Source organism: Mobula hypostoma, unplaced genomic scaffold (genome assembly GCF_963921235.1).
Source record: "Mobula hypostoma unplaced genomic scaffold, sMobHyp1.1 scaffold_42, whole genome shotgun sequence".
Classification (NCBI taxonomy): domain Eukaryota; kingdom Metazoa; phylum Chordata; class Chondrichthyes; order Myliobatiformes; family Myliobatidae; genus Mobula; species Mobula hypostoma.
Genome location: NW_026948219.1, coordinates 690,070 through 701,688, shown reverse-complemented (window position 1 = coordinate 701,688; position 11,619 = coordinate 690,070). Strand labels below are relative to the sequence as shown.

Here is an 11,619-nt window from a genome sequence, read left to right as displayed (position 1 = left end):
CCTCCTTCCCATCCCATCACTCGCAAACCCCTTTCCTCCCTCCCTTCGCTTTCCTCTCCCCGCCACCTCGATGTTGTTCAGCTTAGCTGGTTGGCTGCCAGTTTCCAAGATCCCATTCCTATGGAAATGGACTGGAAGGGGACCCATTTGAGGCAGATGGTGGGAGTGAATGGGTGGGGCTGGGTCCATTGGGAATGAACGGGAAGGGGTGGGGTTTCGTTTTTGCAAAATTATCCTCATCTTCCATTTCATCCTGGGCTACTTCTGCACCATAGAAGTCAAATGTGATTGTCAACCGCGAGCGTTCAAATATCCACCTGTATTGCCCTGCCGGTTTGTGCCCCCTCCCACCCTCTCCAGCTCCGTGCACCCTGTATTACTCCCCGTCTCTCTGACCTCCTCGACATAGATTCAACCCCTGTGTGTGGGATGGAGGAATGTCCCTGTGCTACAGTTCCAACCTGGCATCAGCTGATAGATGCTCTCAGACTGCTAAATAGCTGCTCTACCTGACTCTGTTTTGGACACTTATAACTTGACTTTAATTGACATGTGGCTGTTGTGTTTTACTAGTTATTGTTATGTTTATTATTTAGTGTTGCGTTTCTTATGTTATGATTGCACTGCCCCTGGGAAACGCTGTCTCATTCTGTCCTGCAGAGCTGATGTAATGACAATAAAGTTTTTTGAATCTTGAATCTTGAATCTCATCTTACGCCACAGAGACAGTTTCTCCGTGGCTGGGCAGGAGAGAGCGAAACTGGACAGCGCGGAGGAAGCTTCACTCTGTGTCTGACCCCGGGAGTGTGTGATGGGACGGTGCGGAGGGAGATTCACTCTGTGTCTGACCCCGGGAGTGTACGATGGGAAGGTGTGGAGGGAGATTCACTCTGTGTCTGACCCTGGGTGTGTGTGCGATGGGACGGTGCGGAGGGAGATTCACTCTGTGTCTCACCCCGGGAGTGTGTGATGGGACGGTGTGGAGCAGTTTCACTCTGTGTCTGACCCCGGGAGTGTGTGATGGGACGGTGTGGAGGGAGGTTCACTCTGTGTCTGACCCCGGGAGTGTGTGATGGGACGGTGCGGCGGGAGATTCACAACAATTGTGCATCCCAGTTTGGCAAAAGAATAAATCAAGGAAGGTAGTGCAACCGTGGCTGACAAGGGAAATTAAGGATAGTATCAATTCCAAAGAAGAAGCATACAGATTAGCCAGAAAAAGTGGCTCACCTGAGGACTGGGAGAAATTCAGAGTTCAGCAGAGGAGGACAAGGGGCTTAATTAGGAAAGGGAAAAAAGATTATGAGAGAAAACTGGCAGGGAACATAAAAACTGATTGTAAAAGCTTTCATAGATATATGAAAAGAAAAAGATTGGTTAAGACAAATGTAGGTCCCCTACAGACAGAAACAGGTGAATTGATTATGGGGAGCAAGGACATGGCAGACCAATTGAATAATTATTTTGGTTCTGTCTTCACTAAGGAGGGCATAAACAATCTTCCGGAAATAGTAGGGGACGGAGGGTCCAGTGAGATGGTGGAACTGAGGGAAATACATGTAGGTAGGGAAGGGGTGTTAGGTAAATTGAAGGGATTAAAATCAGATAAATCCCCAGGGCCAGATGGTCTGCATCCCAGAGTGCTTAAGGAAGTAGCCCAAGAAATAGTGGATGTATTAGTGATAATTTTTCAAAACTCGTTAGATTCTGGACTAGTTCCTCAGGATTGGAGGGTGGCTAATGTAACCCCACTTTTTAAAAAAGAAGGGAGAGAGAAACCAGGGAATTATAGACCGGTTAGCCTGACATCGGTGGTGGGGAAAATGCTAGAGTCAGCTATCAAAGATGTGATAACTGCACATTTGGAAAGCAGTGAAATCATCGGACAAAGTCCGCATAGATTTGTGAAAGAAAAATCATGTCTGACGAATCTCATAGAATTTTTGAGGATGTAACTAGTAGAGTGGATAGGGGAGAACCAGTGGATGTGGTATATTTGGATTTTCAAAAGGCTTTTGACAAGGTCCCACACAGGAGATTAGTGTGCAAACTTAAAGCACACGGTATTGGGGGTAAGCTATTGATGTGGATAGAGAATTGGTTGGCAGACAGGAAGCAAAGAGTGGTAATAAACGGGACCTTTTCAGAATGGCAGGCAGTGACTAGTGGGGTACCGCAAGACTCAGTGCTGGGACCCCAGTTGTTTACAATATATATTAATGACTTGGATGAGGGAATTAAATGCAGCATCTCCAAGTCTGCGGATGACACGAAGCTGGGTGGCAGTGTTAGCTGTGAGGAAGATGCTAAGAGGATGCAGGGTGACTTGGATAGGTTAGGTGAGTGGGCAAATTCGTGGCAGATGAAATTTAATGTGGATAAATGTGAAGTTATCCACTTTGGTGGCAAAAACAGGAAAACAGATTATTATCTGAATGGTGGCCGATTAGGAAAAGGGGAGGTGCAACAAGACCTGGGTGTCATTATACACCAGTCATTGAAAGTGGGCATGCAGGTACAGCAGGCGGTGAAAAAGGCGAATGGTATGCTGGCATTTATAGCGAGAGGATTCGAGTACAGGAGCAGGGAGGTACTACTGCAGTTGTACAAGGCCTTGCTGAGACCACACCTGGAGTATTGTGTGCAGTTTTGGTCCCCTAATCTGAGGAAAGACATCCTTGCCATAGAGGGAGTACAAAGAAGGTTCACCAGATTGATTCCTGGGATGGCAGGACTTTCATATGATGAAAGACTGGATGAACTAGGCTTATACTCGTTGGAATTTAGAAGATTGAGGGGGGATCTGATTGAAACGTATAAAATTCTAAAGGGATTGGACAGGCTAGATGCAGGAAGATTGTTCCTGATGTTGGGGAAGTCCAGAACGAGGGGTCACAGTTTGAGGATAAAGGGGAAGCCTTTTAGGACCGAGATTAGGAAAAACTTCTTCACACAGAGAGTGGTGAATCTGTGGAATTCTCTGCCACAGGAAACAGTTGAGGCCAGTTCATTGGCTATATCTAAGAGGGAGTTAGATATGGCCCTGCAACACACATTAAAGTTGCTGGTGAACGCAGCAGGCCAGGCAGCATCTCCAGGAAGAGGTGCAGTCGACTTTTCAGGCCGAGACCCTTCAGGGGGTATGGAGGGAAGGCTGGCGCAGGGTTCTGAGTTGGATAATCAGCCATGATCATACTGAATGGCGGTGCAGGCTCGAAGGGCCGAATGGCCTACTCCTGCACCTCTTTTCTATGTTTCTATGACCCAGGGAGTGTCTGATGGGACGATGCGGAGGGAGATTCACTCTGTGTCTGACCCCGGGAGTGTGTGATAGGACGGTGTGGAGGAAGATTCACTTTGTGTCTGACCCCGGGAGTGTGTGATGGGACGGTGTGGAGGGAGATTCACTCTGTGTCTGACCCCGGGAGTGTGTGATGGGATGGTGTGGAGGGAGCTTCACTCTGTGTCTGACCCCGGGAGTGTGTGATGGAACGGTGTGGAGGGAGCTTCACTCTGTGTCTGACCCTGGGAGTGTGTGATGGGACGGTGTGGAGGGAGATTCACGCTGTGTCTGACCCCGGGAGTGTGTGATGGGACGGTGTGGAGGGAGCTTCACTCTGTGTCTGACCCTGGGAGTGTGTGATGGGACGGTGTGGAGGGAGATTCACTCTGTGTCTGACCCCGGGAGTGTGTGATGGGACGGTGTGGAGGGAGATTCACTCTGTGTCTGACCCCGGGAGTGTGTGATGGGACGGTGTGGAGGGAGATTCACTCTGTGTCTGACCCCGGGAGTGAGTGATGGGACGGTGTGGAGGGAGATTCACTCTGTGTCTGACCCCGGGAGTGAGTGATGGGACGGTGCGGAGGGAGATTCACTCTGTGTCTGACCCCGGGAGTGTGTGATGGGACGGTGTGGAGGGAGCTTCACTCTGTGTCTGACCCCGGGAGTGTGTGATGGGACGGTGTGGAGGGAGCTTCATTCCGTGTTTAACGCCGATGTTCCATCCCCCATCCCTCTAGTACTCGGGACCTCAGTGTACTCACGTCTGATTTTAACTGCCTGCGAGGGGCAGGAGAGGATCATTTAGCCAGGATGGCATTTGGGTGGAAATGCGATCCTGGGCACCCGGACTGTGCTAGTCCGGCCTCCCTCAGCCGGGAGCTGAGACGCTACTGTGTCAGTGTGAGGAGCTCCGACCCACTGTTGCGGTGCACAGGGTGCGGGAGGGCAGCAGAAACCTCAAATAAAACTCAAGTCCGACACCAAGACAGGAAGTTACAGCGGTTTATTGATTTCATCATGACAAATGTAAATTAAACAATGTGTGAGCTGCTGACGTGCGGGAATAAATAAGCTGCTCCCGACTCACTCACAGTCACACACAATTAACTGACCGGCGACAACGGGTGACCGGTTGAATAATCAGTCCCGTTTCTCACCGTCACTCTGCATCGGGGAGCCGATGATATAAAATCACACTTCAGGGCCGTGTCCGAGATCGCTTCAGATCCAGAGTCACTGCCGAGGTATTTGTCAATGTAACATCATTATATCAGCCAGACTGACGTCCTCAGCAAACGGAGCAAAAGGATTCACTCCCGGGATAATCCCACCCCGGGACACCGGTGTCCCAGACTGAGCCCCGGCCCCCAGGCTCTTCCTGTATGTGTAATTCCCCGGGGTCTCACGTGGGGAGCCTCGAACCCGCACATCCGGCGGAAGGTGTGCCCCCCGGACAGGAGGCGGAAATACGTCACTGTGGGACCTCTGCAGATGTCACAGAGCGTGAGACTGGAGGCAGTTCGGTTAAAACCGTTGGGAATTAAACCTGGCGCGCAGCCATTAAATGTATAGGTCAGAGTTAAAGGGAAGGGCGCGTGTTAAAGGGGAGGGCGGGGGTTGAAGGGGAAGTCGGAGAATTGGCCAAAATGTCCCCATCCCGCTGGCGGGGATGTTCACAGATCCACTCTCACGGTCAGTCCGGGTCTGAGTTCCTGCAGAGATCTCAATTCCTTCATCCCGGTCTCACTGAACTGATTCCCCACCAGCCTGAAACAGATGGAAGAATAAAAATGACATATACAGATTACACAACAGTGTCAATAACAGGGGACTGGGGTTAATGTTTCAATAACACTCAGACAAATATCACCAGAAAACCCACGGATCCGCTGATATTTTATCACATTGAACATTAACACAAACACTCACCAAATCAGCTCCAGTCCCGGGAGGGTCAGTATGAGGTGGCGGAGAGCGGGGACAGATCGGTCTGTCAGTGAGTTCTCGATCAGGATCAGCTCCGTCAGTGATGGTTTTGTACTGAGAGCGGAGACGAGATCCTCGGCACCAGAATCTGTGAGACCGACATGGTCCAGCCTGGAGATGAGAGAGAGTGAGGGTGAAGGACACAGAGAGACAGGAGACGGTACAAATCCCCAGTGTTTATCAGTAACACAATTACTGATCACATTAATGTTCAGTGTCAGTCACCCAGTGACTGTAAACACAATCTCCCACAGTCTGGTACTTACCACAGTTTCTGTATTTTACACTCGGAGGTCCTTAGAGCCGCAGATAACAGTTTCGCTCCTGAATTCCCCAGTTTATTACCACTCAAGTTCAGATCCGTCAGTGATGGTTTTGTACTGAGAGCGGAGACGAGATCCTCGGCACCAGATTCTGTGAGACCGACATTCCTCAGCCTGGAGATGAGAGAGAATGAGGGTGAAGGATACAGAGAGACAGGAGACGGTGCAAATCCCCAGTGTTTATCAGTAACACAATTATTGATCACATTAATATTCAGTGTCAAACACCCAGTGACTGTAAACACAATCTCCCATAGTCTGGCACTTACTGCAGTTTCTGTATTTTACACTCCGGGTTTCTCAGAGCCGCAGACACCAGTTTCACTCCTGAATCTCCCAGTTCATTATCACTTAGGCTCAGCTCCGTCAGTGATGGGTTTGTACTGAGAGCGGAGGCGAGATCCTCGGCGCCAGAATCTGTGAGACCGACACGGTCCAGCCTAGAGATGAGGGAGAGTGAGGGTGAAGGACACAGAGAGACAGGAGACAGTACAAATCCCCAGTGTTTATCAGTAACACAATTACTGATCACTTTAATGTTCAGTGTCAGACACCCAGTGATTGTAAACACAATCTCCCACAGTCTGGTCCTTACCGCAGTTTCCGTATTTTACACTCCGGGTTCCTAAGCGCCGCTGACATCAGTTTCACTCCTGAATCTCCCAGTTCATTATCACTCAGGTCCAGCATCGTCAGTGATGGGTTTGTACTGAGAGCGGAGGCGAGATCCTCGGCACCAGAATCTGTGAGACCGACATTGTTCAGCCTGGAGATGAGAGAGAGTGAGGGTGAAGGACACAGAGAGACAGGAGCCGGTACAAATCGCCAGTGTTTATCAGTAACACAATTACTGATCACATTAATGTTCAGTGTCAGACACCCAGTGACTGTAAACACAATCTCCCACATTCCTGTATTTACCACAGTTCCTGTAATTTACACTCCGGGTTCCTCAGAGCCGCAGACACCAGTTTCACTCCTGAATCTCCCAGTTTATTACCACTCAGGTTCAGCTCCGTCAGTGATGGGTTTGTACTGAGAGCGGAGGCGAGATCCTCGGCACCAGAATCTGTGAGACCGACATCGTATAGCCTGGAGATGAGAGAGAGTGAGTGTGAAGGACACAGAGAGACAGGAGACGGTACAAATCCCCAGTGTTTATCAGTAACACAATTACTGATCACATTAATGTTCAGTGTCAGACACCCAGTGACTGTAAACACAATCTCCCACAGTCTGGTACTTACCCCAGTGTCTGTATTTTACACTCCGGGTTCCTCAGAGCCGCAGACACCGTTTTCACTCCTGAATCTCCCAGTTCATTCCCCCCGAGTCTAAAGACAAACAGACAAATTGATAAACAAAGTGATTCAAACCGTGGGTCTGAGGGAATTTCTCTCTCTCGGATATTTCAGGAAACATTAAACTCTTCAGTAAATCACTGATCAGAGTTCCCATCACTGTCAATGTCCCTCACTGCCCAGCTCCAGGGTATTCACCGAATGTTAGTAATTTAGCCTGTCGGTGTGACCCTGTAAACTCCACATGTTCTGTCCCATTCCCCGATGGCTAGAAAAGTGTTCATGATGTGAGAGGGTCCGGAGGGGCAGGGATGAAGGGGAGGAAGTCCCACAGTGAGGAAAATTTTTTATGAGGAATTGTCGATGGGAGACGGTGGAAGAGACCACATCTGAGGAAAAGGGATAGGAAGATATAATCTGCAGGAGGAACGGGGATGAAGATGAGAGGTTCCACAGGAAGATACCGATGGGAAAAGATAATCCCACAAGATGAGAGATGCAGAAATAGTTTGTACGGGAGGGGTGGGTCTGAACTGAGGCCCACAATCGGGGGAGGAGATGTGCCCATGGGGTCTGGGTATCTGGTAGCGAGCACAGTCATACAGGTGGACTGATGGTGATAGTCACACACGGGGAAGGGCAGGGAAGACAATTTCACAATGGTATTTCTTTCCTTCTCACTGGGGCAGTCTGATGACGGTCTCTGTCCCTCACCGGGAAGGGGGTGTGAATCTCTGACCCACCTGCTGCAGTCAGTGTCGGTATGGGTGTCAGTAACAGTGAGAAGGAACATTGTCAATGGACGTATCACAGGCAGCGAGAAACACAGCCATCCTGTGATTTACTACCATTAAACCAATGGCCGTTGTTCACTGATCTGATGATGTCTCCAACATCCCTTCACAGGGAACCACAGAACCCTCCCGTCCTTGGGGAATTACTAACCGATCCCCTGGTCATTGTCACAATTCTTCAATGTCTGATTCACTACAGTTTTACAATGAAACAACACAATGGAACAGTTTCACAGTTCAGAGTGAGAGTTAAATCAAATTACCCCAACTCTTGGCACTTGTGCAGCCCGGGTCCCAGCCGCTGGATTCCTTCACACTGAATGTGGCAGTTCACCAGGTTGAGGTGTTTTATTGTATCACAGAGTCCGATGACATGAGACAGGACCACGCAGTCAATCGGAGTCAGTGTCATTCCACTGAATGAAAGTGTTTCCACAGATCCCAGTGCGGCCTGAGCCAGCCCACGATTCTGAGACTCAAACAGGTAGTGCAATGTGTTCAGGAGGCTCCTTTTACCAGCTTCACTCCATGTGTTTCCACTCTGGCGTTTAACCTCCTCCTTCACCCAGTCAATCACCCGGCAGGTTGTTTCATGAGGAAATGGGCCCAGAAACTCCGCCAGACCCCGAGCTGTCATTGGGTTGGAGAGACCAGCCACGAAACGGAGAAATACCTCAAATCGTCCATCTGTCGTGCTGTGGGCTTCAGTGAGGAATTTCAGGATATCCCTGGGATGTATAGTCAGAAATTGCGCGACTGCAGCTACAAACTCTTGAATGGTGAGGTGTGGGAATGTGTACACCACGCTCCGGGAAGAATCCTCTCTCTCCAAAAGCTCCACCAGGAACCCGGACAGGAACTGGGAAGGCTGCAGACTGTAGCTGATCAAATCTCCATCTGTAAACACAATCTTCTTCTTAGACACTCCTCTGAAGGCCATCTGACCAACGCTGAGAAACACATCACGGGGTCTCTCAATCTCACGGCCGTGGTTTTTCAGGATATTGTAAATATAGTAGGAGTACAGTTGGGTGATGGTCTTGGGAACTCGCTGCGGGTCCCTGACTCTTTGTGTGAAGAAGGGGCCCAGTGCCAGAGCGAGGATCCAGCAGTAGGAGGGGTTGTAGCTCATGGTGTACAGAATCTCGTTCTCCTTCACGTGTTTGAAAACAGCTGCTGCCACCGTCTGATCTTCAAAATACCTGATGAAATACTCCTTCCGTTCCTCACCAACAAATCCCAGGATTTCAGCCCAGACACTGATCTTCGCCTTTTCCAGTAAATGTAACGCAGTGGGTCGGGTGGTCACCAGCACTGAACATCCTGGGAGCAGCTTGCCCTGGATTAAACTGTACACAATGTCAGACACTTCACACCACCACTCGGGATCTGGGCACTGGTGCTTGGGTTCTGTATCTCTCTGACTGTCAGCAAAATCAATGTTCTGTTTGAATTCATCCAGACCATCGAATATAAACAACAATCCCTCTGGGTTCTTCCAGACTTCTGTCAGTAAATTCCCAAAGTAAGGATATTGATCCAGAATGAGTTCCCTCAGGTTTATTCTGCAGTTAATGGAGTTTAAATCCCGGAATTTGAAACTGAAGACAAAGTGGAATTGTTGGTATATTTTCCTTGTAGCCCAGTCATAAATAATCTTTTGTACCATTGTTGTTTTCCCAATCCCCGCGACTCCGGCCACTGCTGCCGAACTCCCAGTTTTGGATTTACTCCGGGAAAAGCTGCTCTGGAATAACTGATCTGTCTGGATTTTTTCCAGCTCTCCTCGGAGGTGTTTTTCTCTCCACTCCTCGTGGTCTCTGCCTCTTGCCAGCAGTTCATGTTCCACCAGTCTCCGATCTCGAACAGTAGAAATGACCGTGAGCTCAGCGTATTGATCAACCAGCTGGAAAACCTTCACCTTCTCCCTCATAAGGATCGTGTTGACTCTCAGTGATTCAGTTTGTACCCGCAGAGTCTCCTTGTGTTTCTGTTGAACATCTTCCATGGAAACAGAGAACATAGTCACAATGTTAAATGGCTCAACTGGCAAATAATTTTATGAACTTAAAATTCAGTAGTTGAGATTAAAATAATTAATTAAATGCTTCCATTCATATTAGGACAGAAAGTGCAACTTTGTTCACAGACACCGGAATTGACAGCGATGTGTGTCCCAGAAAATGCCCAAGCTTTATATTCTGGTACTGATGACCTGTGAAGGTGAGCATTCCCCTGATATCCTATTGCAGTCCGTTACAACATTTCACTACATTTAAAGCGTAGTTTGCACCATTAACAGACGACGTTAATGTTGATCTGGTGTGGAAATATGGAGAGCAGGACACTGTGCATCTGGGCAAAGCTGCACACTGGGGAGTCACAAGTCTCCACTGCTCTTGCATCAGAACAGGAGCAGAATATGCGTAAAATGCTCAAGTCGGGCAGCATCTGTCAGCATTTAATTTGGACGCTACTGGGAGAATTTAATAGGTCATGGGAGCTTATCCCCACTACCAGCCCACGGTCTAACAGTCGAAAGCAATGCAGGGGTGCGGTATTATTGACAACAATAAATCGGTTAATCGGTTTATTATAGTCACATGTACCGAGGTACGATGAAAACTTTTCCTCACGCGATCCAAGATAGATCATTTCATCACATCAGTGCAACGAGGTTGTACAAGGCACAACAGTACAGGGAAACTGTGTTGCGGCTGCCGGGAAAATGCACTACAGACATGCAATAAGGTACAAGGATCTTCATTATCAAGGATGCATCTCACCCTAACCATGGACTTTTTACTCTCCTCCTATCCAGTACGCACTACAGGAGCCTCTGCTCCCACACCAGCAGGCACAGTAAGAGCTTCTTCCCTGAGGCTGTGACCCTGCTGAACCTCACATCACAGCGCTAAGCAGTATTGCATCCGTATTGTACTGTCTTAGTACTTTTATATTTGTGTGCTGTAGTACTTACTTTTTATTCAGTTATTTTGTAAATAACACTATTCTTTGCATTTCTGCTCAGATGCTAACTGCATTTCATTGGCTTTGTATCTGTACTCAGCACAATGTCAATAAAGTTGAATCTAATCTAATCTAAAAAAAAAACAAAGGAGCTGATTGTGGACGACAGGAGGAATGGAGACAGGCTAACCCCTATTGACATCAATGGATCTGGGGTTGAGAGGGTGAACAGCTTTAAATTCCTCGGCATAAACATCACCGAGGATCTCACATGGTCTGTACATACCGGCTGTGTGGTGAAAAAGGCACAACAGCGCCTCTTACATCTCAGATGATTGAAGAAGTTTGGCGGGGGTCTCCAAATCCGAAGGACTTTCTACAGGAACACAGTTGAGAGCATTTGGACTGCCTGAAGCACTGCCTGGTATGGGAACTGTACTTCCCTCAATCGCAGGAGTCTGCAGAGAGTGGTGTGGACAGCCCAGTGGATTTGTAGGTGTGAACTTCCCACTATTCAGGACATTTACACAGACAGGAGAGTAAAACGGGCCCAAAGGATCATCAGGGACACAAGTCACTCCAACCACAAACTGTTCCAACTTCTGCCGTCCGGGAAACGGTACCGCAGCATAAAAAAACAGGACCAACAGGCTCCGCGACAGCTTCTTCCACCAGGCCATCAGACTGATTAATTCTCTTTCAGCAATTGTATACATATATACACGCTCACCACACACGCTTTACTGTAATTGTGTTGCTGGTGCAGAAAGACAATTTTCACAACATTTGTCAGTGATATTAAACCTGATTCTCAGAACTTTTATCTGACTGTTGTTGTCATTTTTTTTTAGATCTCTTATTCATTTTCCTCATACTGTCCCAGTTCGGCTTAATCTAAGTGAACTTGTGTGCACATGGTACTTTCTAAAGATTATTATTTAAGTTCTTATTTTTCTTTCCAT

General features: G+C 48.3%; 1 protein-coding gene across 1 annotated transcript in view; it reads right to left on the bottom strand.

Annotated features, from left to right (window-relative positions):
- Positions 1-4,909: 4,909 nt before the first annotated feature.
- Positions 4,910-11,619, bottom strand: part of LOC134341978 (NACHT, LRR and PYD domains-containing protein 12-like) — a 50,148-nt gene continuing 43,438 nt past the window's right edge. Inside the window, 9 exon segments of the mRNA XM_063039925.1 lie at positions 4,910-5,006; positions 5,008-5,050; positions 5,213-5,380; positions 5,536-5,706; positions 5,862-6,032; positions 6,188-6,358; positions 6,514-6,684; positions 6,840-6,926; positions 7,951-9,688. Of these exon segments, the coding sequence (XP_062895995.1) occupies positions 4,977-5,006; positions 5,008-5,050; positions 5,213-5,380; positions 5,536-5,706; positions 5,862-6,032; positions 6,188-6,358; positions 6,514-6,684; positions 6,840-6,926; positions 7,951-9,688 (2,750 nt within the window). The 3' untranslated portion in view covers positions 4,910-4,976.